Source organism: Neofelis nebulosa, chromosome 6 (genome assembly GCF_028018385.1).
Source record: "Neofelis nebulosa isolate mNeoNeb1 chromosome 6, mNeoNeb1.pri, whole genome shotgun sequence".
NCBI classification, from domain to species: Eukaryota; Metazoa; Chordata; class Mammalia; order Carnivora; family Felidae; genus Neofelis; species Neofelis nebulosa.
In genome coordinates this window covers 120064971-120092039 of record NC_080787.1, presented here as the reverse complement: position 1 = coordinate 120092039, position 27069 = coordinate 120064971, and the positions used below count along the sequence as shown (strand labels likewise).

Genomic DNA, 27069 nt, shown 5'->3' with positions numbered 1-27069 from the left:
CAATAGGAATTTGATAACGTCAAGTCATCTTCAAAAGAAAAATTTTATTCAAAACTGAATATTCATTAAGTTTCCCATCTTTAGATTGTATTTTTAGATTAATTTTGTTAAAGTAGCCTGCTATACCTTGTTTAATTAAAAACATAAAGGTTTATGTCCTTGACTTACTTATGGGAACATGAGAGCATAGGACAGAACAAAAATGTTCTATTTTTACTGATAAATGATTTAATTCAACTAAACAACTGGATGGACTTTGTTTTGTCTCAAGTCTTATCACATTAGCAGTCCACTGAGATGAGGCATCCTACCTCATTAATGAAAAGTAAAACTGCTGACCATATTTAATAATTAGCACTAGTGAACTTGTTCTGTTGAAGCTATAGCAAAGGTGTCAGGTCTTTATAACGACAGCAAATACCATAAGCATAACTAAATATCAAACAAATGCCCTTGTGGTGTCAATGCGTGCTGAAATTGACACGTCAGGAACCAGCCATAAATGAAATATTACTGGCATTGCTTCTGAAGAAAAATAAATACCACAACAAACATTCCCCAAACATCCTCTGGAATCTTCTTTACAGATTGTGGGTTTAATATGTGATAGAAAAACACACCCACAACCATATTTCCAAATCAGATTTGTGGCTCAGGTAATTCTGGGAGAAGCTGTCTAATTGGAAATTTTTATATCTGCCACTTCAGGTCAAATTGATATGAGAATTAGTCATGAAAATGAGGACTGGGAGATGAATCAACAATTAACCATAATCCCCATTATGAAAGTTTAATCATAATTAATTTGCAAATACTGATTAATTGTTGGCATACTTCCCTTATTTAGAATGAGATAGAAACTTATAACATCCTCAACAGGGATAGCTACACAAGTAAATCCAAGGGCTAACTGCATCAGAATACTGTCCAGGGAATCGTTGATGAAGTAAATCTTTCAAACTGCTAATTTTTAATTGGAAAGCACAATCTAGTAACCGGAAGTTCAAGCTTCCTTTTCTTTGTATGGTGATTACGCACAGACCTGCCTGATATGTTCTAGAAGTTCAATGCATTTGTAAAATTTTATCATCTGCTGCTCCAACTTTTCCTAAAATATATTCATGTAGTTTATTGCTAGATTTTTATTCTTATGGGGTATGTTCTTTCCCTATCTCTAGTTCCAAAACAAGACTTTGAAATGTAATGAAGGTGGTAGCTTAAAACTAATCACACAAAGTAAATCCAGATTATGATAGGTTAAAAAACACTTCAGGCAGGGGCAGCTGGGTGGCCCAGTTGGTTGAGCTTCTGAAACAACTTTAGCTCAGGTCATGATCTCAGGTCATGGTGAGTTTGAGCCCTGCACCAGGCTCTGTGCTGACAGCTCGGAGCCTGGAACCTGCTTTGCATTCTGGGTCTCCCCCTCTCTCTCTGCCCCTCCCCTGCTCACACTGTGTCTGTCTCTCTCTCTCTTTCTCTCTCAAAAATAAATATTAAAAGAAAGTTTTAAAAAAAAAACACTTCAGGTAAATAAAAATGAGGAAATATAAGACATACTTCCTGTGCATCTTGCTTTACTAAAACAATCTGTCACTTCTGTCCCAAGATAAATCTATGGGACAGGCTTGCTTAAATATGGATGTCTTCCATGGAGACATAAGAGACCCTGACTATATAACTCTGAAGGGGGAAATGACAGGATCGCTCGTGGACTCAGTTTAGCAAATGCACCTCATTCATTTTTCCAACCAAGAGTCTCCACTTGGAGCACCTGGGTCGCTTAGTCAGTTAGGTGTTCCACTCTTGATTTCAGCTCAGGTCATGATCTTGTGAGCTTGTGGGTTCAAGTCCTGTATAGGGCTCCATGCTGACAGTGCAGAGGCTGCTTGGGATTCTCTCCCTCTGCTTCTCCCCACTTATGGACTCTCTTTCTCGCTCAAGAATTAAATATTCATATATATAATTGATAATAAATAATTATATGACTATATATTTATTATTTATAATAATTTAATAATAAGTTTATTATTTATAATACATAAATATTTATACTATTTTACATAATAAAATTATATATATATATATATATATATATATATATATATTTAATTTTAAAAAAGAGTCTCCCCTCAATTATTTTCCACCCCAAGCTTTCCATCTTCCTTCCTTCCTTCCTTCCTTCCTTCCTTCCTTCCTTCCTTCTTCTGTGACTGTACACATTTCTTTGTTTTTCTCCTTTCCTGGAATACCTTTCCTTCTAATCTCAGGCAATTCAGCTTTTTAATTCTCAGCTGAATCTGACCGCCTCTTGGAACTACCTCTCGATATTTCAGTTCCCACTAATGTTTTCCTTCTCAGAAATTCTACGTCACTTTTTATTTATTTATTTATTTTTTATTTAAAAAAAAATTTTTAATGTTCATTTATTTCTGAGAGAGACAGAGACAGAGAGAGAGAGAGAGAGACAGAACAGAGCATGAGCAGGGGAGGAGCAGAGAGAAGGAAGACACAGAATCTGACGCAGGCCCCAGGCTCTGAGCTGTCAGCACAGACCCCAACGTGGGGCTCAAACCCATGAACTGTGAGATCATGACCTGAGCCAAAGCGGGACATTCAACCGACTGAGCCACCCAGGCGCTCCTGCATCACTTTTTATTTTTTAAGTTTATTTGTTTATTGAGGGAGAAAAAGAGAGCATGGGGTGGAAGAGCGAAAAAGGGAGAGAGAGAGAGAGAGAGAGAGAGAGAGAGAGAGAGAGAGAGAGAGAGAGAGAATCCCAAGCAGGCTCTGCACTGTCAGCTCAGAGCTGGATGCAGGGTTCAGTCTCACCAACTGTGAGATCATGACCTGAGCTGAAATCAAGAGTCAGATGCTTAATGGACTGAGCCACCCAGGCGCCACTCTACATCATTTATAATATGTACCAGATAATAAGCCCTGAGTTTACTGTTTGGAATATTTGCTTAATTGCTTTCTATGTTCAAGCCTTATTTATCCTAACCTTGTACTTGTAGTCAGGAACTACACATGTATGTATTTATATACATACGTATATAAACACATATATGCATGTATACACACACACACACAACTTTACATACTTTACCTAACTCCCCCTTTCTGCCCAGTGCATCCTCTCCACCCCCTCCCCACCATTTCCATGCCTCTAGCCTTTCTCACATTCTTTATCAAATCATCAAGGCTACCAGTCTAAACCAATGGCAGTTTCTCCCCATCAGGCTTCATTTTCTTCCCTAACAAACCTAAAGCTCATAGTCCATCAATTCATTTATCTTCCAGACTTGACTTCAATTTTCTTGCCACCTTATTCTTCCATTCTACTTTCTCTGTAAAACTCCATGAGGATCTGCACAAACATTTGATTCTTCCATTCCACCCCATATAGAATTCTCACTTTATTCTCACTATGGCTCAGCAATTCTCCTCCTATTACCCAAAGGGGCTAATCAAAATCTTACTTCTTTCCTTAACAGAACACCTAGACACACATATTAATAAGAAAATTAAGAGCATTAAGTAAGAATTTCTTCCCAAATACTCCCTTCTATTTACCTCTCCTCATCCTCCCTCTTTCTGATTTGATGAGTTAAAAGGATGCCTTCTTACCTGTGCTCAGTGACTCATCTGTTTTTACCTCTATAGAACTACCACCCCCATTGTCACTTTATCTTCAAGTTTCCTGGCCTCTCCTTTCGACTGAAACTCGCTCAAATGCCCCATCTCCGAAAACCTTCAAAACACCACATCCATTCTCTTTCACACCAACGATATTTGAGAGAACACCCCTATACTTCTTTCTTTCCTTTTTACCACTCGCTAACTCTTGAATATGGCTTTTGCCTCATCCATCCACTGACTGCTTTGACAAGTTTACCAATGGATGTCCATATTGTCAAAATCAAGGAAAATCTATTTTATACTTTTCTCACTAAATATCTTGAAGTAGCTAACATTGTTGATCATTCATTCTTCCTGAAAATTCTTTCCTTCCTCACAAGCATGGTACCTGAATCTTCTGCCTTCCTTCCTTGGATTCTGTTTCTCTTTATTGCCTTCCTGGATTCCACTAAATCTACCTCCCTTAGCTTCTGACCCGGGGCTTTGGCCCAGGTCCTCTGCCCTTATTGTTCTAAAAAATAAGCCAACAGGTGAGATGTGTTCCATTACTCCCCACTCATACCTCTATCATAATAATCTGAATCACAGATAATCAGACTCATTAAAGACATGGAAGATTCTGGTAGTTGCCATCTTAAGATTTTTTAAACATTCTGTGATACACAAGATCACCGGTTTTAATCACAAAAGTTCCAGTTCTCCAAACATAATGTTTTCAGCATCTCTAAATTATATAATAGAGAGGGGACCATGCATTCTACCCTTTAACTAGTTCCAATAAAGAACACACAAGGCCTTCCAACTTTATTTTGAGGTAAAAAAAATGCAAATTGTGAGAGAAAACTTCTTTCATTTTATAGGTTTTTAGCTTAAAAAGAGAAGGAAACTAAGCAAATTTTAAAATGCTATAATTGTGAAGCTTTATCCCCATTAGAACTCACCTCTTTGACATTAAGTATTCACATTATTAACCTCCCCAACAGATTTGATAATTTCCCAACGTGTATCTCTGAATCAACCTCCATTTCTAGAATCCTCTCACACCATTCTCCCCTTCTCCATATAAATTCTTTACCCATTAAACCACATTACTTATCATTATCTGAATGTATCATGCTGTTCCGTAACTCCAAGACTTATGTATGCTTTTTTTTTTATAATACTTTTCATCTTACTTTTCTTTCTGCAGTACATGAGTCACTTTCTCCCAGAAATAGTTAAATAGCCTCTCTCATGTTCCCTTAACACTCAATTTACTTTTCTGCTTCCCCTATTCCCCCCTAAGTCGCTTAAGTCAAGAACTATGTATGAGTTACCATTATACTTCAGTACAATGCATTGCTAGCAGCAGGGGTTCATATGCTTGCCGAATAAACACATAGATGAATCTGAGACGTCAGTGTGGTTCATAGAAGCCAGCAAGAGGGCTTTGTATGACACCTCTCCTTAAAACTCCCCTCTTGAGGTGTTTAAGAACCTTCATAATCCACTTCCAGCCTCTGCACAAGACCCATGTCTACATTCTGCTTTTTGATGCTTTTAGTTCTAGCCCTTCCAACTACTTGTAGTTCCCCGAGCAAGTAAGGTTTTCTATCTCATTCTGATCTTTCTGGCATTTCTTCGTCTCTTCTCACTCTCTCTTCTTTACCTGCGTATTTAATACTTGTCCTTGAGTCTCAGCTTAGATGGCCCTTCTGGCAAGCCTTCACTTGCACCAAGACTAATTTGTAACCCTCCTCTCTCTCCCTCAGACCCCTATGCTCATTCTTTACTTTGTTCCTTTTGCCTATTTCTTCACTGGTTGCAGTGAGGGACCATACCTTATTCCTGTTGATCTTCACCGGAGTACCTGGCACGTAAGTGACCAACAAATGACCAAAGCCTGCACTAATAACCACATCCTCAGATGTGATTCTGGAGGTAGTGAACCTAATGGCTGCCACAGGTGTTCAGCTAGAAAACTCTTCTCAAGCACTATACCTGGTACACATAGAGAACTCCAGTAATGTTTGTCAGATGGTACAGAAGAGGTATAAAGAAGCACCCAATGGAAGAAAAGGTCTAGGAATTTGGGGACCACAAACCCTTTGACTTGAATGCAACTTCACCTCAAAGTCTCTCAACTACATGGGGTGCCTGGATGGCTCAGTCAGTTAAGCGACTGACTTCGGCTCAGGTCATGATTTCACAGTTTGTGAGTTCGAGCTGCATGTCGGGCTCTGTGCTGACAGCTCAGAGTCTGGAGCCTGCTTCAGATTCTATGTCTCCCTCTCTCTCTCCCCCTCCCCTACTCATGCTCTGTTCTCTCTCTCTCTCTCTCTCTCTCTCTCTCTCTCTCTCTCTCTCTCTCTCTCAAAAATGAATAAATGTTAAAAATTTTTTTTAAAAAGTCTCTCAACTACAGATCTTAACCAGTGCCATGCAAACATGTATTAAAATACATACGATACGGATTGCTGCTGTTTTGATTGCAGATTCGACATTGGGGGTTCCTCACAGGCTGTCCAGGGACATGCTCTACCAATTTGCAATACATTTCAGGTCCTTTTTCTCCACATGTTGCATTTGTGGTGATGAGAGCATTGGAAGCAAGATTCAGGACAGCAGGGAATAAACCTGAAAAAGAAGGACAAATGAAGATGTGTGGGCCAGAAGCAACATGGTATGATCTTGCTGCATTTTAAGATGAAATTAAGATAGGATATTTTTCGGAGAATTAAATTCCTTGAAAATTAAATAATCAGTGATAATTGAATATCTGGTTTAATTAACTACTCTACATAAATAGCACGTGTTCTCAAATGAACATTTCTTCTTCAGTCTTAAATATAAAATCTAAAGCTATCTTCTTAATGTTTCACCTGTAACATTTAATTAGGAAGAAAGCCCTGTCTCTAACACACTTAAAAAACAAAGACCTTCGGGGGTGCCTGGGTGGTTCAGTCACTTAAGTGACCAACTCTTCATTTAGGCTTAGGTCGTGAACTCACAGTGCATGGGTTCGAGCCCCACATCTGGCTCTGTGCTGACAGCACAAAACTTGCTTGGGATTTTTGTCTCCCTCTCTCTGCCCCTCTCCCACCGCCCCCCTCAAAGTAATAAAAATAAACTTATAAAATATCTTCTCTTCATGTCATTGGCAAAAGATCGTATTGAATCTTCCATCTTCCACTTCAGCTATTTTGTATTTAGTACTAAACTATAATCGTGTATAAAGATTTTGTGTAACTAAGCATTTATGATTTCTGTGGCCATTTTTATTCTCCAATTATTATGTAGCATTAAGTGGTTGTTATAATTCCTTTTATTCAGACTGGAGACAATAGCAAATGATGAAAGATTTTGGAAAACCATTCTTTACTGCCTTCTGTGCTACAAAGCCATATTATATAGCAATGAGTTATCAGAAACAAGTAGTTACAGTGGTCCACGATCATATACCAGCAATTATTTCTTAGATACAATAGAAGTTTAAGCTCACTCAGGTAAAATCACAGAGACCCATGACAGCGTATAGTTGGGAAGGCCTTTCTGAACTCAGGTTTTTCTTTCTAAAACTTAATGTCAATTTTGCCTAATACGTGTCTAGTATTTGCATTTTATGGACCTCATTTCCTGACAATATGGTAAAGCCATTTATCAGAAGCCACTCTTTAAGTGAAAAACTTGTCTGGGAGAAAATACATCTGTGATTCCAGATGATTTGATTCGATTTATATACAGAACGTGCTAACCATCTAGGTGGTCTCTGCTCTATACACACGCCAAGTAGGTCTACATTAATTCGACCTCTGCTAGAAAGATCTTTATTAACTAAATCTTATGTCCCAACGTTTTACTGAGATCCCCAGAGTTTTGAGTTCATAGGTGTTTTCTTCCTTATCTTGCAAACTTAGCACATGCTAGGTACAGAGTAAGCACTCAATATATTTATAAAATGAAGGAACTCCAAAGATTGGCCACATAAATGTTCTTCGCATCATCTTCATTTTCACCCTCATCCTCATCACCAGACTTACTGAATGTTTATAATGTTCCAGGCATTGTTCTGGCTTCTTGGGCTAATTTGCTTCAAAAGGCACCTACATGAGCAGCATGCTACTATTGCCCTTATTTTATTACGACGTTCAGTAACTTGCCTAGGATTACACATAGCAAATAGCAGAGCCATGATTTGAGACCACGGAATCTGGCTCCAGAATCTATCCTTTTAATCACTCTAGTGCTTGTTCTCTACAACGTCAAATGATACCCTACCTGAATCTAGTGCTAATTTGTGGTCCTGGTTGACCTTAGAATTGCACTGAAGGAAGTCACAGTACAGTGAATGAGAAAGATTTTTAAATGCTTTTAATCTCTTTTGTAATCATTCTCAACAATTTCAAAGAGGTAAGCAAATTCCTAAGACCACCACCACAATTATCATCTCAGTCACTCTCAGGGTCTCCCAAAAAGTTGCCTTCAGACTATTTCTCTCTATCTTCCCTCCCTCTCCATAATTCACCAGCCTCTAAAATCCCTCAGTTCTGATGCTCTAATCTAGCCAGGCCCGAGCCTGCTGGCCCTCCTGCCTTGTGCTTTTCTCCAGTGAATAGTTACTTGAGGTTTCCAATTTTTCCTTGTTTGCCAGAAGGTCAAAACTTACTTTTTTACTCAATTGCAGCCACTATCTCATTCATTCTTCCTGATAAGTTTATTTCCCCAAACCCCTCATTTCCCTCATCTATTTGCTCTCACCCTCACTCAATGAGACATTCTATCGTTAAGACGTGCACAGATGATCGTTGATCAGAAAAATATTAGCCATTCATAAAGCTATTGTTACTTATTTCATGAGGAAATATAGAGTGTTTTCTAAATGGTAAATTACTGTAAGTACAATGGTTATTAACTTTTTTTTAGTCTTCCTTGTATACAGGCTTATTGGAAACTACCTCAGTTTTGTGAAGTTAACCACATTATAAATTTGAAAATAATTTGATCATCCCCAAAACATTATCTCTCCACCTTAGAAACTTTATTCTCTATATTTGTAAATGATATATGATTAAATAAATATGATATGTCTGCCCATCTTTCTCTTCTGCCATTCATCCCCATTTTGCATTTAACTGTAATGCATTGAGCACATACTATGCCAGGTACCATAAAAGATTTGAGAATAAAATACCATTGAGATAGGCTTATTGTGGAAGTGATCTTGAGCTAAATCTCAAAGGAGAAATAGAAGTTTATCTGGTAGAGAAAAGGAAAAAAAACAACTCGCCAGGCAGAGGGAATAGCATATGAGTATGGACTTTTTCTGGAAAACTTAAGCAAATGTTGAGTGACTAACCGAGTAGTTGACTTTAGAATTATTCTAACCCATTAGATTATGTGATTATACAGACATGGATACAGATACAGATATATAGATATAGATATGGATACAGATCTAGATACATGGATTACACACAGAGGACACTTAATGGTTCACATAGACATCAACACAAACTGCTGCTTACTTGTCACTGTTAGTGATTTGTTTTAGTGGGATTTTTTCCCCCAAGTCTTTATAATTTTAGTGTGTAGCATAGAACAAAGTTGGTAATTAGAAGGAAGAGATATGCTGTTTTCAGGAGGGCAAAACTCTACTTCTTATCTTGCTGGCCTGTAGTAGGAGTTTAGGTAGTTAAGCCTGTTCTTATCCTTCCAAACAAAGCCAGCTCACTTACACAAAAGGCATCTCAGGCAGTGGCCAACATGTCTAAAACTGCCCCAGGACACTGTCGGTTTTTGTCTGTGATCTTTGTCTCCTCCTTCAACTCTGAGTAGTTCTGATTTTGACCCTGGTCTTGAGTCTGTTTTGTAGGTATGGGTAAGACTCGCTATGCCCGGCTTTGGAGCAGCCCTGTGTGGAACCTGATTTGAGTAGCCTCAACCTCAACTTTCTCAGGTCTGAGTAATCATGGGAGGGGTCCATAAAGGAAAGACGGCTGGCGAAAACTACTTTACTGTATATTGTGTGGTCCAAAACATAGAATTGAATTACACCCCAATTTCCCTACAGAATTAAGTGGATAAAATGTGAACGACATGCCATGGCTATAAAAGAATTATAGGTAGAAAAGTAACACTGATTCAGAAGCTATTTCATATTCATTAAGTAATAAGACTTAATCCCCCCATCACTCCATTGTATAGAATTTATCAGTTTCATTTTACAAATGAAGAAAGTGCAGCTCAGAGAAGAAAAGCAATATGTACAAAATTATGAATTAGTAAGATTGATAACTATGATTTGAACTCAGCTCTTTAACCAAGAAAACGTATTCTAATTTTTTTAATGTTTATTTATTTTTTGAGAGAGAGAGACAGTGTGAGTGGGGGAGGGGCAGAGAGAGAGAGGGTAGACACAGAATCTGAAGCAGGCTCCAGGCTCTGAGCTGTCAGCACAGAGCCCTAGGCGGGGTTTGAACTCACGAACCGTGAGATCATAACCTGAGCCGAAGCTGGATGCCTATCAGGGCATAAAAAAGAGCCAAAACTTGGTCCTCAGCAATGCTTATCCATTTACATCCACTGTAATGGATATGACTTATCCAGTTGCCAGTCTTTTGTTGTTTCATAGAGTTTTCTACCCATAAACAAAGAAATTAATAAAATTTACATTTATTATCTTTCAGTTCTTTCCATTGATTTGTTTCTGTTACACTTACTGATCAGGTGCTCAAAATTAACCTTTTCAATTTAATTGCCTTGCTTTGTGGGTAGGAAACAGTTGCCTTTTAAAATGTTATCAGCTATTTTACTGTTTATTTTTTACAAAAATCAGTAAACTATATTGGTCAGGGAAGGTCTCCAATTAGTTGCTAACACCCAGTTTGAAGAGTCAGTCAATATCTGAGCTTTTATTGAATCTTCAGCAGGTTGTATTAGAGATTGCAGCCCACTTCCATTATATGTAAAATCTATTAAACTGTACCTATTTATTCCCATTCAAAAGCAGCAGGGTAATATTTATTTCCACTTTTAATACGGGTTGCTTGGGTAAGATTATGTAAACATTGTGAATATAAATCAACTACAAATAGCTGGTGAACCCTTATAGAGTATTGACTTACAGCCTTTTAATTCAATTTGAGGTCATGTAATGTTAATGACATAAAAGCCAGTCATCGTTACCCATACAATTATGATTGACTTTTTTTTTCTGAATAGTATGCAGACTAAATAAATTTAGCTGGATTTGTGGGATGACAAAATCTGAACAAAAAAACAGATAAAATTTTTTCTACCTATATATTTTCTTTGGAGATTAGAATATGATTAGTATAGAGAAAACAACAATATATTCTGTTACATAATGTATACATTTTTTAAAATTTATTTTTTAATTTACATCCAAGTTAGTTAGCATACAGTGCAACGATGATTTCAGAAATAGATTCCTTAGTGCCCCTTACCCATTTAGCCCATCCCCCCCACAACCCCTCCAGTAACTCTCAGTTTGTTCTCCATATTTATGAGTCTCTTGTGTTTTGTCCCCCTCCCTGTTTTTATATTATTTTTGTTTCCCTTCCCTTATGTTCATCTGTTTTGTCTCTTAAAGTCCTCATAGGAGTGAAGTCATATGATTTTTTTCTTTGTCTGACTAATTTTGCTTAGCATAACACCCTCTAGTTCCATCCACATAGTTGCAAATGGCAACATTTCATTCTTTTTGACTGCCGACTAATATTCCGTTGTATATACATACCACATCTTCTTTATCCATTCATCCATCGATGGACATTTGGGCTCTTTCCATACTTTGGCTATTGTTGATAGTGCTGCTATAAACATGGGGGTGCATGTGACCCTTCAAAACAGCATATATCCCTTGGATAAAAACCTAGTGGTGCAATTGCTGGGTCATAGGGTGGTTCTATTTTTAGTTTTTTGAGGAACCTCCTTACTGTTTTCCAGAGTGGCTGCACCAGTTTGCATTCCCACCAGCAATGCAAAAGAGATCCTCTTTCTCCGCATCCTCACCAACATTTTTTGTTGCCTGAGTTGTTCATGTTAGCCATTCTGACAAGCATGAGATGGTATCTCATTATAGTTTTGATTTGTATTTCCCTGATGATGAGAAATGTTAAACACTTTTTCATGTGTTGGTTGGCCATCTGGATGTCTTCTTTGGAGAAGTATCTATTCATGTCTTCTGCACATTTCTTCACTGGATTATTTGTTTTTTGGGTGTTGACTTTGATAAGTTCTTTATAGATTTTGGAAATTAACTATTTATCTGATATGTCATTTGCAAATATCTTCTCCCATTCCGTTGGTTGCCTTTTAGTTTTGCTGATTGTTTCCTTTGCCATGCAGAGCTTTTTATTTTGAAGACGTTCCAATATTTCATTTTGCTTTTGTTTCCCTTGCCTCCAGAGACATGTTGAGTAAGAAGTTTCTGTGGCCAATATCAAAGAGCTTATTGCCTGCTTTCTCCTCGAGGATTTTGATGGCTTCCTGTCCTATATTTAGGTCTTTCATCCATTTTTGAGTTTATTTTTGTGTATGGTATAACATAATTTATACATTTAATAAATAGTCTAGAAAAGGATAGTCTATAGTTGAAAAACAGCAATTTTTCAAAATATGACTAATATTTACAAAATTCACCAAATTTTCATTTGGATGTTTTTATACTATCTTTGCTCATCCAAATACTATGGTATGTTTGTAGATGTTTGCATTATTGTGATGATTTGCAACCTCAAAATTCCACATTCTGGTTTCAAAGAGCAGAAGCATTTTTAAAACCTGCATATACAAGTTCTACTCTTAATAATTGTGGGGTAGCTCCCAGTGAACCAACCTTCTCACAGATAACAGGTATGAATTCTAAACAAAATATATTTTTTAAAAAATCCCAAATACCTAAAAGCAATGGAGAACAACCCCAAACAGGTAAGCTGGGAGGGATGTGTGTGCTTGGAAAGGGGAAGATACGGGATGCGTTTCAGAGTGCACAGGGCACAGTGGCTAAAACTCAAGTAGAATTCCACAGTGTCTCTTGTCTGTTTGTCTTTTTCTAAACGATCTTGAAAAAACAGAGGCCAGAATTATGAACAGCCACAGCTGCTACGAAGTGAAGGAAAAATATTGGGAAAAACCTGTAAAAGGAGCCTCAAAGTATGTGTATAAACTCTTCCCAAATCTCTCACTGATGCCAGACCTGAATATGACCCAGGCAGATGCCAAGCATACAAACTGGGGCTAAAAGAACAACACAGAAATCTGCAGTAGCTGCATTCCACAGGAAAGACTACAGTTTGCTGTTTGAATCCACATACGTTAACCAACCGATATAACACAGAAATAAAAAATGGAGGACTATTCTTCAGGAAAACATAACAGAATCCTGAGTTTCTATAAATGTATCATTCACAATATCCAGGATGCACTTTTTTAAAAAAATTATTAAACATACGAAGAGACAATAAAATGCTACCCATGCTTACAGCAGTGCATAGATCAACACTGGTATCACCCAGATACTGAAGTTAGCATACAAATATTTTTAAGCAGCTTTTATACCCATAATCAAGGACACACACAAAAAATGCTTACAATGAAAAGACAAATAAGAAGTTTCAGTAGATGAATAGAAACTACAAAAAATATCAAATATAAATTATAGAACTGAAAAATGCAGTATCTAGAATATAAAAAAAAAATAACAGCATGGGATTAATAGAAAATTGGAGATGAGAGACAAAAAGTGTAAGTAAACTTGAAAAAAAAACTGATAGACTTTTTCCTAAGTTCTTTTTTTTTCACATTTATTCATTTATTTTGAAAGAGAGATAGGGAGTGAGCAGGGGAGAGCCAGAGAATCCCAAGCAAGTTCTGAACTCAGTGCAGAGCCTAACGTGGGGCTTGACCCCATAAACAGTGAGATCATGATCTGAGCCAAAATCAACAGATTCTTAACCAACTGAGCCACACAGGTGCCCCTCCTAAGTTCTTTAAATACGTTTTAATGTTTAAAGAAAAAAAATATAATATTTCGGGGGGGGGGGTTGGGCAGGGAGGGTTACAGTGTATGTTAATGTAACACATATGACAATTATAACAAAGAAATGGTGGGTGGAGAGATCATGGTAAATAGACCTACATATCTCCAAGGTTCTTATGCTTTATAGTAAGTGGTAGATTATTAAAAATATTGACAGCACCAAATGTTTGAAGGTTTGTGGAGCAACTGGACTAGAATTCTACTCCACTGCTGTTGGGAGTGTAAATTAGTACAACGGCATTAGAAAAAAGTCAAGCATTTTTTTTTTAAATAAATTTAAACCTAGATCTACTTCATGACCCTACATTCCACCCATAGGTAAAATCCCAAGAGAAATGACAGTATGTATCTATGAAAAGACCTATACAAAAATGCACATGGAAGCTCTTATTATAATAACCCAACCTGGAAATAGCTCAAGTTCTTAATCAGTGGGAGAACTGATACAGAAACGGTGGTTTATTCACAAAATGGAAATGTATTCAGTATGGAACAAGATGACTCCCAAAAGCAATATGTCAAATTAAAGAAGCTTTACAAAAAAGAGTGCATGTTCTATTATTTGACTTTTTAGAACAGACAAACCTAATCTATTGGGAAAATAGAAAAAAAAAAAAAAAAAGATTGCTTTGAGGGGTAGACTGACCAGAAATTTCTGGGGTAATGATAATATTCCTGATGGGAGTTTATATTATACAAGTGTGCACATCTCTTAAAACTTATTAACTGTCGCACTCAATGAGCACATGCTACACCCAGGCAGGACGTGTGCATTTCACTGTAGGTAAATTTTACCTTAAAAAAGAAAGTAAACCAATATTGAACTCTAGTTAGTAATATTCATATTGAAGAGTTTAAGCATGAAGTTTCCAAGAGATGCTGAGTATATGAGTGTTTACTGGATGATTCTTTCAATGTTTCTGTATGCGGGGAAATTTTAATAAAATTTGTCAAAGAATCTATAGAAATATTATACATGTATATATATGTGTAAGTATATGTCTGTGTAATAACCACATACACATATATGTAGATGTACATGTGCATACATGCATATACATATGTATATATATTATTTCTTGCATTTCTTGGTTTTTATAAATTGTCAATGCAAGTAACAATAGAACTTTAAATTGACATTTCTTAAATCAAATGGGGAACAGTTTGTTAGATACTACAGAGGAAAACTGTCTTTTCAATCTCTGTCAGAATCAGTGGAAACAAGCAAAAGCAGGTGCTAGATCAGCAAAACAGATGAAAGTCTCCCCAAGACCCCAGCAGGCCAGTAATCAGCAGGTAACTCTATTTTCCTCGTACAGCTTTCCAATCCTTCCAGCTTTGATTTCATAAAAATAAAGAACTTTGACTTAGAATCATATTTAATACATAAGTGCTGTCTTTTGAAGAAGTACAAGTGAGTCATCGAGAAATGCATTCAATGTCCTCATAAGTGATCTGCGGTGTGGCACGGTTCAGACTGGTTTCTTAGGCTTTAGGTGATGTTTCTCTAGGTGGCGAACTAGACGGTTGTCTTCTGGTAGCAAAAAGAATTCAGTTCAAAGAAGCCTAGTAAGAATCTGAACTTTAAGAGTGGAGAACATAATTCCCCAAACCTAAGTGGCACTGTTAGTTTTCAAACCCAGTTACTGTGATCCCAAATGGGTTAGAATTAATTTTATTATTGAAGACTCACTGGTCTTACTCCCCTCCCAGCTCTAAATGAAAATTCTTTCCACCTGCTACACCATTCCTCAGTTTTCCACCACCCACTTCTCCTTTTCCCTTCCATACGCACACTCACAGGCCAATTTCCATCATAATTTTGTAAGTCTTGAAATTTGTTTCCAAATTTCTCCATTTTAAGAGAGCACTTCTTCAGCCTTCTTATTGTAACTGAATCCTTGCTTTCCTCTGACAGTGACACTCTGTAGATCTCCCCAGTGGATCCCTAGAACCACTGGGAAAGGAAAAGTAGCTTCTTTTAACTAGCTTTTAACTGCTACTTACAAAACAGTTCCTCTCGTGGCTCATAAATTCTTCTTTAAAAGTTGAAATCATCCGCCCTTTACACATGCTCATCTCCATTACTGACTGACCTCATGAAGACCATCCACAAAAACATTACTGAGTCAGTCATCTTTATCCCCCAGATCTCTGCCTTTCGCACCTAACAGCTGAACATCAACCAGCCTTCCTGTTATTCCACAGAAACTAGAAAATGTTAAATGGTTCTTTGAGAAAAAATACATCTGACTTCTCACCATTCTAAGATTTCTGCTTCCAATTTTTTTTTGTCTCCACCTTAACATCCTCTTTCTCTTTCTCTCTCTCCTCATCTATCTGTCTATACTTTTATATAAGGGTATCCTGTCCTGTCTTACCTCTACTGCAATCGCACCGTAACTTGTCTTTCTGCATGACTCCACTTCTGTTCATCTGCCACTGCGTCATGAAAATGATCTTCCTAAAAATTAAGTCTGATCACATCATTTTTTTTTTCACTTCTTTTTAACAACCTCTGTGACTTATCTGTTGCCTACAGGAGAATAGTCACTCCTTGGTCCCCTGGACATTTATAATCAGGCCCTTATCTACTTCTCTAAACTTATCTTACACATCAAATGTACTGACATCTTACTGTTTAAAACTATACCAGGTGTTTTGAAAATTCTACATCAGGCATTGCCTCACCAATTATCTTATCCATTCTATAATATTTTTCTTTTTCTGTGCATGGTCATCTACTCACCTTTCATGACCTGACCCAGCTCCCATATCCCCAGCTCTGTGAAAGTATTTTCTGACTTTGCCACATAAAATGCTGTTTCCTTGTTTTTTATTTTTTAAAGTTTATTTAGTTATTTTTGAGAGAGAGAGAGAGAGAGAGAGAGAGAGAGAGAGAGAGCACACACACAAGTGGGGGAGGGGCAGAGAGAGAGAATCCCTGTCTACACTGTCAGTGCAGAGCCTGATGAGTGGCTCGAGCCCACGAATGGCAAGATCATGACCTGAGCCAAGACCAAGAGCCAGATGCTTAACCAACTGATCCACCCAGATGTCCCTGTTGTTTCCTTCTTGGTGTCCACACAATACTTGTTGATGTTTTGTTATAACCCTCATCACACTGAAACTTCAATACACTTTACAGTGGATTTCTACTCTATAACATTATTGAATATAGAGTTAACACTAGCTAGCCTGTTATAACACTCAAATTTAAATTTATTGAATGAGAAGAAATAGATGCACTTGTGTATTCTTTCTAGAGAGAAATCTGGCAAACCAAAGCCAGTAAACTGATCACACCCTTGATTTAGTAGAAACGTAGAACCCTGTTTGGGCATTCTAGCTCAGTGAAATAATTCAAAGAATCCAAGCTATGTGAAACTATGCCAGACCTTTATCATTTCTTGGCTCCAGCCTCCATTTCTACTCTTAGGTAATTGACACTGTATTTAGTACAAAGGGTACATAGTTCCTCACCCCCTGCTAGGGAAGTAGAAGTAGGAAAGATCTTTCCTCTCCCCTTCCTTTAACAGTTTGGGCATGTGCCCATGATGTTAGCCTAGGGTTGTGAATCTTGAGCACTTAAAGAACAGGGCTAGGGAATAATGAAAAAAAAGATGACCGCTAAAGAGATAAAAGTATCAGTGGTGGTGGGGAAAAGAAGGGGTAAAGGGCAATGTCTGTAGAAAGACTCTAACTAGACTATTCAAGCAGTGAGACCTGCAAATGGCCTTGATGAGCACCATGTGCCATGCCTTGTGCTCAAAACTTTCCAACAATTCTGCAAGTCATGTGATACACTTTAAATACATTTCTGTACTTACATTATGTTTATACATTCCCCACCCACACACACATGCACACACATACACAAAGATCAAGAGAGTAATTTTATTATAACAAAATAAATAAATAGACATGTAGTTGCTTCATTTAAGCATCTTTAAGATAAAATGTGAAGGAATAGTAGTAGTGACAACAATCACAATTATTTACACAAAGACCCAATGCTTATACAATGATCACAATCAGAAGTGGCCACTTTCTTTTAATGTTTATTCATTTTGAGTGAGAGAGAGAGAGAGAGAGAGAGAGAGAGAGAGAGCAGGGAAGGGGCAGAGAGAGGGAGAGAAAGAATCCCAAGCAGGCTCTGCACTGTCAGCAGAGTCCATCATGGGGCCAAACTCATGAGAACCGTGAGATCATGACCTGAGCCAAAATCAAGAGTCACTTAACCAACTGAGCCCTCCAGGTGCCCCAAGAAGTGGCCACTTCAAAAATTGTTTCACAGTGAAAATTTCCTTCTAGGTTTTTTGGTTGTTTTCCCCTTCACTATGTTCTTTTTGATTACCTTGAAATGTGTGAAGTTTGGTAACCATCACTTTAAAATGATGATAACCTAACTCATGTCTTTAAAGAAAATCTTTCTAATGTAATCTGGCAAAAATAATTTCTAAATGTATATTTCTTGTTTTCATCAGTTTAAGTGAACATCGTGGGAGTAGTTGTTTTTCATTGCCTGTGCCTAACATATACAATTTTTATTACTACTCAGATATTGATATATATGTTCATATATCAGTACACACAATACATATATTTTAATTTCTCAAATCATGGTTCTTGTTAACATCTACAGTCAACCTACCAAAGACCATCACTAATATAATAACAGATGGTACATAGATATTTGCTATGGAAAAGTCACCCAGTCAATGACTTCTCTTCAATATAGTCAATTTCTTAATAATTAAAAAAAAATCATCCCATATTGTTTACAATACATCACAGATGTCTCTTTCCCCTCTCCCCACCTCCAATTATTCCTCCTACTCTTGGTACCTAGTATTTCTCCTGCTTGTTTATGCCAAGCACCTATCACTTCTCAAAGAGTAAGAGGAAACTGTTTGAACGTCTCTAACTTTCCATTTAAGTCTTTCAGGTCTGTGGAGCATTTTAAAAAAAATATTCAGGCAGGCAAACAGAGCTGTTTGCAAGTGCTTCAGTATTTGAAAGACAAAAGAGAACCTGCCAGTTTAAAATGTTCTAAGATGCATCAAGGAAGAAAAGGAGATACTTGTCTGCTGAAATTCTGAGCTATGTGGGTGTGGGGGAACACATTGGTATAAAACAAAAATGGGATGAAACGAAATGTTGCCGAAGAGAATGATTTCCAGCTGTGCACTGCAGGAAGTAACTCAATGCTTTTGATACATGATGCAGATGAAGAGTTTTATAGAACTAGAAAATCAGTCCAATTTGAACTAATAGCCATCCAGACACAACAATGCTTGTAAGCTGGAAAAAAAAAATAATAATGCTGAATCTAGTTGTTCAGGGAGAAAAAAAAAGAAACAAGGAGAGCATGTATTCTAGTCCAAACTTGCATTTATAGGCCTTTCAAATTTGTCTTGTACTGTTGCTAAGTTCTGCCCTTTCCAGCTTCCAAAATAAAGGATATTTTTGGAGACTTCTGAGTTGGTCTGGTCTCCTTTCTTCTTTTTACATAAGGAAACATAGTACATGTCTCCCTGTGGAATTAATTTTAAAAATTCTTGGGGCGCCTGGGTGGCTCAGTCGGTTAAATGTCAGACTTCAGCTCGGGTCATGATCTCACGGTTGATGAGTTCGAGCCCCACATCGGGTTCTGTGCTGATAGCTCGGAGCCTGGAGCCTGCTTCAGATTCTGTGTTTCCCTCTCTCTCTGCCCCTCTCCCGCTAGCAGTCTGTCTCTCAGTCTCTCCGAAACAAATAAACATAAAAAAAAATTTTTTTTAATTCTTTACTCTGTTCCTTCCAAACAGATTAAGAAGAAAATTTAAGTATTTTCATTTTCACCAGAGACAAAATAAACCAAATGCAACCATTTGTATTCCAATGGCGCCTAAGCAAGCTGTGCTTGTGGCATATCAATACTATTCTGTGTAGCAGATATTCTTACTAAAATGAGGACTAAGAGAGCCATTATGAACTGAAATGACATCTAGCCACTTGGCCCAGACAAGCACTATAGGATTTTATTAAATTCCTCACAAAGGGAATCATTTATCTTATTCAAACAAGATTATATCATGAATTTACAGTGACCTAAAACTTACACATACATAAGATAATAACTGCCATTGTAGCCCAGATATCTGGCAAGAATACTCACTGACAGATATATACCAGGAAGGGCAGGGCAATTCATCTCCATGACAATGACTTCAAGCAAGGCATTTGTATGCAGAGTTCTTCAAACTCCTCCAAATAGTATGTTTGAAACCAACTCTAACTATCCTATGCCTGGTAAATTGAAGTTGAACACACTACCTCTGATCAATAAAAATTCCTTGAAATGCAGAACAAAACCCCCCAATTTAGCAAACTATCATCAGGAGGGCTAGATTGAATAGATTCTTTATCTAACTTCAAATATACCTCCCCCAAATACAGGTCCCTGCTACTCTCCCTTCTGCCACTTGTTGAGTATTCAGTGGACTGCTCTGATCACAAAATTTCTGGTCCTTCCACTTTCCATGGATATCGTATCCTCTATCCATTTAAAATTAGAATCTACAAACTACTTTGTTTTTTTTTTTTTGTTTTGTTTTTTTGGTTTTTTTTTTAATGTTCTACTTGTAGAACAGTTCTGATTCATCCTAAAGGTTTTCAAAATCATATGATAAAAGTAATTATTATAGCTGGGGTACTTATTTAGAATGTTCTAGCATAAGGGTACCCAAAATATTCCTTGAGGGGGTGGCAGTTGGGGGAAAATAGACTGCTTCCAACTTCTTCCAACCTCACTTCATCAATATCAGCAGAACATATGTTCGGTATCTGCTCTCTTCTGCCTGGCTTACAAAACCAAGCCTAGAAACTAGATGTCTCTTTGGCAGGTCTGCCCGCAAACTCAAAACGGGAAGCAAAAAAGGCAAGGCAAGGAAAGGCAAAACATTTTTAAGTCCCTGAAAATGAAATGGAGAGCCGTACATTGGCAATGACCCCGTCACCAGAGGTGTTTGTAATATAGAACACAAATTGAAAACTTTGTGTCTATCTGATGTTAACAATCCAAAATGTAAAAATAAAAATATGATAAATCCCTAAGCTGATTGCTATGTGAGGAGCATAAGCTTGCATTTACATCCCTCACACAAAAATATCAGAAGGGGCTCATGTAAGCTTTGAGTCACACAATGGCAGCTGGAAAGATGCTGTTCCCCATGGGCCCTGCTCTTTAAGGACTGCTAGACAATTTCTTATCTCTAATGATGAAACATATATTAAAAACATTGTTCTACACCATGTTTCCTCTGGTTTAAAAGACAGAAGAAGAAGAGGAAGAAGCAGCAGCAGCGAAAGGAGGAGAAGAAAACAATGACAAGTTATATTCATTTGTTTTTTCTTTTTCATTTGTTTGTATTAATAAATATACAAGTTCCTCGGGTCTTGATCCTATATCCTCTTCCTGTTTTGTTTTTTTTTTATTTTTTTTTTTAACCTTTATTAATCTCTGAGAGACAGAGCATGAGCTGGGAAGGGGCAGAGAGGGGGAGACACAGAATCCGAAGCAGGCTCCAGGCTCTGAGCTGTCAGCACAGAGCCCGATGTGGGGATCAAACTCATGAACCCTGAGATCATGACCTGAGCCGAAGTTGGATACTCAACTGACTGAGCCACCCAGGTGCCCCTCCTTTTCCTGTTTTATTCTCCTCCCCAAATAATCTCATCCACTTCAAAGCCATTCACATACCATCTGCATAGTACAACTAGTACAACTCCCAAGTTATATCTCCAGGCCAAAGATCTCTTTGAAGCGCAGGCCTCCTGGTCCAAATGCTGGGTTAACACCTCCACTCAGATGTCTTGCTAGCATCTCAAAGTTTACCCGAAGCAGAGCTCACGACTTCCTATGCTCCGGCACTACCACCATCCCCCCTGCCCCACACCCTGAATTAGCTACTCCTAAATTCTCTCTAGCTCAACACATTCTGCTTTTCCTACCCAGTGTTTCCTACAGAAAGCTAGGAGTCATTTTGCTCCCACTCTACCACTAAATACTATTCTAAGTCCAAAATTAGTTTCACATCCGTTTGCTTTTCTCTAGTGCCACTACCAACACTTGGAGCCAAATTATGGCATTTTTAACATCTGGACTTTTGCAAAAGCCTCTTAAATGGACTCCTGTTTACCTTCTGCCTTTTTATCAATCCACTTTTAATAAACTGGATTTTCTTACGGTGCAAATCTGATGAAGTCAGTCCTCTTCAAATCTTTTAATGGATTATAACTTAGGTTAAGTTTAAAAATTATTACCCTGCTATAAAGTGCTCACCAAACTCCACACCCAAAAAACAAATAACCCAGTGAAGAAATGGGCAGAAAACATGAATACACACTTCTCTAAAGAAGACATCCGGATGGCCAACAGCCACATGAAAAGATGCTCAACGTTGCACCTCATCAGGGAAATACAAATCAAAACCACACTCAGATATCACCTCACACCAGTCAGAGTGGCCAAAATGAACAAATCAGGAGACTATAGATGCTGGAGAGGATGTGGAGAAACGGGAATCCTCTTGCACTGTTGGTGGGAATGCAAATTGGTGCAGCCACTCTGGAAAACAGTGTGGAGGTTCCTCAGAAAATTAAAAATAGACCTACCCTATGACCCAGCAATAGCACTGCTAGGAATTTACCCAAGGGATACAGGAGTACTGATGCATAGGGGCACTTGTACCCCAATGTTTATAGCAGTACTTTCAACAATAGCCAAATTATGGAAAGAGCCTAGATGTCCATCAACTGATGAATGGATAAAGAAATTGTGGTTTATATACACAATGGAGTACTACATGGCAATGAGAAAGAACGAAATATGGCCCTTTGTAGCAACGTGGATGGAACTGGAGAGTGTGATGCTAAGTGAAATAAGCCATACAGAGAAAGACAGATACCATATGTTTTCACTCTTATGTGGATCCTGAGAAACTTAACAGAAACCCATGGGGGAGGGGAAGGAAAAAAAAAAAAAGAGGTTAGAGTGGGAGAGAGCCAAAGCATAAGAGACTGTTAAAAACTGAGAACAAACTGAGGGTTGATGGGGGGTGGGAGGGAGGGCAGGGTGGGTGATGGGTATTGAGGAGGGCACCTTTTGGGATGAGCACTGGGTGTTGTATGGAAACCCATTTGACAATAAATTTCATATATTGAAAAAAATAAAGAAAAATAATTTACGTTATTAAAAAAAATTATTACCCTGCTTACGATATCCTCTCATTACATTCAACCGACTGCCTTTAATCAATTTCCAGAACAAGGCTCTGCTTTTTCCTTCCTCAGGACCATGTCTAGAAATCCCTGCTCCTTAATTTTCCTCTACTCTTCATACCTCCTACCTTTCACGAGTCTTCCTTCCTGATATCCTTCTTCTTCTGAGATATTTCCTAACCCTTTCCAAACAGTGCCCCTTTACAATCCCTAATTATGCCTTACTTTTCCTCTGTCGCACTGATTACAATGTGTAATTTTATAAAACGATTATTTATCCAAAGTCTATCTTGCCCGAACAGCAGCTCCCCAATAGAAGAAGCTATGTTTTTTTGTTTTTGTTTTTTTTACTTTGTTCACCATCGTCCTCAGAGCCTCTCCAGGTATGGACACATAAGGTGCTCAAAAATACTCTCTAAGGAAAAATGTAGCTTAGAATTTAGGGCCTCTTCTGATGAAATGGATAACTTCCTTTTATCAAAATATAAAAAGAACAAATAATGAAAAAAGCAAAACAGAACAAACAACGTACAACAAAACAAAACAAAACCACACAGATACAGTTATTTTACTGTTTTAGTGACTTGACAACACAGAGGTAATGTTAGCCTCAAGGGCTAAAATGAATATTCCTTTAAAGTTTATTTTGTTAATTGTCTTCCTAAACTCAAATCCCTATCTCTCGGTAGTTTCTCAGCTTCTGTCTTAGAAAATAAACAAAAAACTGTCTTTTGTGTTCTGTTGTAAGTCACTTTGAATTCTCTCTGGGATTAGGTCAGCTCAGTTGATAAGATTTTTGGGTTAGGGGTTATATTGATTTATTGATTGGTATATTTCCCAAAGCCCCAGGCTATCTGCCCCCCCCCGCCCCCACCAACACACTCCTCCCACAGAAAAACAAAACCAAAACCAAACGCACACACACACACACACACAATTTTGGAAGAGATAAATGTACGATTCTAATAAATATAATGTAAAGTTATGCCCACCGATGGCTTGCTTCTGGAACTTTTATACTGCATTATCACTTTCAAATTGCACCAGGTCTCAGTCTGATCCATAGGGTGAAGAATTAGAATAAGAGTCGCATGAAAAAATATTTCACAGCTGACTCAAGCATCTAATTCTGTTTTATGCTTTAAAAGCAAATTCTATGCAGCTTCAGTATATCTACGGAAATACTTGTTTTATAGACAAATTTTTTTTGAAGTGAGATTTGACAGTGTTTATAGCAAAACACTTTGTTCTCTAGCAGCTGTTTGAACACACACATAAATATGCAGGAAAACTCACAAATATTCTGTTTGCTCTTGTAAATACTTGAAGTGAAAAAATCAGCATTTTACAGTCATTTAGCATAGTGTTGCTAATAATACTTTTCATTTACCGAGCACATATAAACTCTCAGATATAATGAGGTTTTTGCCAATTTTTTTTTTTTTTGGCTATTTTACCAACATTCTATGACCACCAAACTCTAAGTTCCTTGAAGGCAAAGAGTGTAATTTATTAATCTTTTTATTCTCAGAGACAACTAGATTCACTGACATCAAATGGGTGCTCACGCATTTTTCATAAAATTAATGAATCTCATTAATGAATTGATTTAGTCATACCAATTCTAACTTCTTTTTAAAAACTCTGCATGGAGTAAGTACATTTGTTCTAGTTCCTCTAATCTAACACAACAAACACAAACAAAAACAAAAACCACGAGCCTTTCTCACAGGGCATGTACTGTTAATGTTTGTTGAAGCAATGCAACTCATTGATCATAATAAATGTGTAGCACTGACCATTTCAAAATATTTTCATGTATCAATTCATTCTCAAAAAAAAAGATAAAGGATAGGCATTATTAGCTGAATTTCATAGATAAAACAATGGGAGATCAGTAATGAGAGATAATTCTCTAAATAAGGAACTTGCGTTTTTCAAACTCAATTCCAGCTCTTCGTTAACTATATGTAACACATATTCATTGAATTCCTTCCCTCCAACTGCCCAGGCACTCAGCTAGGCAGTAATTATATAAGAATAAACAACACGGGCATGACCCCTTTCTTCACAGAGCTTAAAACCAGTGCAAGAGAATTATATAATAGAATTTCTGCACAGATTTTATTAGAAACATTTCCATATCGGATACAGTAAATACAAGACCAGAAGTAGGGGTGACAGCAGGTAGCAATGAGAAAATTTCAAAGATATTCAAACTAAGTGTGGCCAGCCATCAAGTACAGACAGTAAGCTAAGATAATGGTGGATAGAAGTCCAGAGACACCAGATTAAACTAATCTTCACTTTGCATTCCTAGGCAAAGACCTGGAACCTAGATATGGAGATGAAGAAATTAAAGATAAGGGTCTGGAGAAATGATGTGATTCTGAGTCAACTGTTTGCAGAAAGAAAAACTCTGTATTCTAGTCAAGAGTCAGAGGTAGACTTTAGCAGGCAAGCAGCTCTGCATCAACAGGTAGAGACAAGGGGCACCTGGGTGGCTCAGTGGGTTAGGCATCTGACTTTAGCTCAGGTCACGATCTTGTGGTTCATGAGTTCGAGCCTTCTGTCAAGCTCTATGCTGACAGCTCAGAGCCTGTAGCCTACTTCAGATTCTGTGTCTCCCTCTCTCTCTGCCCCTCCCCTGCTCATGCTCTCTGTCTCTCTTTCGCTCAAAAAAATAAAGCAAACATTAAAAAAAAAATAGGCAGTGACAAGAAGTATCTACAGTTGGTTGTCCTAGAGGTCTGAGGATAAAGTGACCATGCCATTCCTAAAAATCAACTTAGGTTTTCAAAATTCAAAAATTTCTGAAAAACTGCTTTCAACATGTGACCAAAGATCACTTACTACTGGTCACTAAAAAGATTTCCAAAAAATTTCCTTGATTTTATGGGGTCTTTTGCCCCAGTTTTTCTCACAACTTGTGTATTTGGAAGCATGTTTCTTTTCCCCAATTATTAATGGGCAGTAAGGAAAGAACTCATCATCATCAAGTTTATGTTCTTTAATAACTTCAGTCATCTTTAAATTTTCTAATTTTCATTAGCATTCCCCCAGAATAAATACCATTGCAACTATTTCCAGATCTTTAAAAAGTGTTTTATCCTCATTGGAATCCATGAGATTGGGGCACAAATAGAGAAGAGAGGTATCAGTGTGACTCTATAATTTGCAGTTGGTTACTGGTTGTTTACATTAAAACCTAATTCAGTTCCCAGTCCTGATTGGCAGTCAAAATTGACAGAAGGAAGTTGATAGGCTCCGGGATATATTATTAGGGATGAAGGAAAACATCTCTGTAAGCATCCGGGGTTGACTAGTCTTTGGAGTATCAGTCTTACTGTAAGTATGATATCCAAAATGAGACAGTCTTGCTTAAAAAGATGTTATGGAAGGTGGCTGTGTAACTGTTGTCTAATTAAATATGCCTAATCAGTTTCCTTTTTCAAGAGTATCACTCTACTAAAATTCCATCCACTTCTGAGTTTTTATATGCCACCACACATGATACACTCTTATTTATACTCTCTAGTATGTTAATTGCATAGTAGTTAGAACTCTTCATTGCTGATGTATAATGAGCTCTCAGATCACTACAGTATCGCAAGCTATTTTTTCTACACACTTGCACACAGTGTAATTTTTTCGTCATCTTGTTTTAGTGTCATGAGATTTTTGCTTTCAAAGTAAATTGCTCTTCAATTGTACTGATGAAACTTCTGATTTGTGTCTGCTCATTTCTCTTACTGTTCTCTCCTTGTATCTAATATTTTATCTATTTTTTTTACTACTGGTAAATTTAACAATAAACTATATCATCTGAAATCATATCTAGATAATATATCCTGCATTATTTCAGAAGTGAAATATATATTTGGTGGATTCAGTTATGTCAAGACAGCCAAAGGTTGGTCATTTTTTGTTATTAATATTGAATCTCGTAATAACTGCCAGATTGGTTTATAGAAGTTACAGGTCAGAGTAAAATATTCCAAAAGTAATTCTTTTATTCAAAATATGACAATAATAATAAAGAGTTGATCACATTGGAAGCTTAAGTTTAGACACACATAGATTAAATTTAAAGACCATATTGTTTTCCCTCAGACTCCAAAATT

The 27069-nt window shown here is 37.4% G+C and overlaps 1 protein-coding gene across 3 annotated transcripts in view; it reads right to left on the bottom strand.

Moving 5' to 3' along the window:
* The window catches only part of LAMA2 (laminin subunit alpha 2), a 619529-nt gene that overhangs the window by 464185 nt on the left and 128275 nt on the right, over positions 1 to 27069 (bottom strand). For all 3 annotated transcript variants that reach the window (XM_058735217.1, XM_058735218.1, XM_058735219.1), the window contains exon 2: positions 6085 to 6255. In XM_058735217.1, the coding sequence (XP_058591200.1) occupies positions 6085 to 6255 (171 nt within the window). The remainder of the gene's footprint in view (positions 1 to 6084; positions 6256 to 27069) is intronic.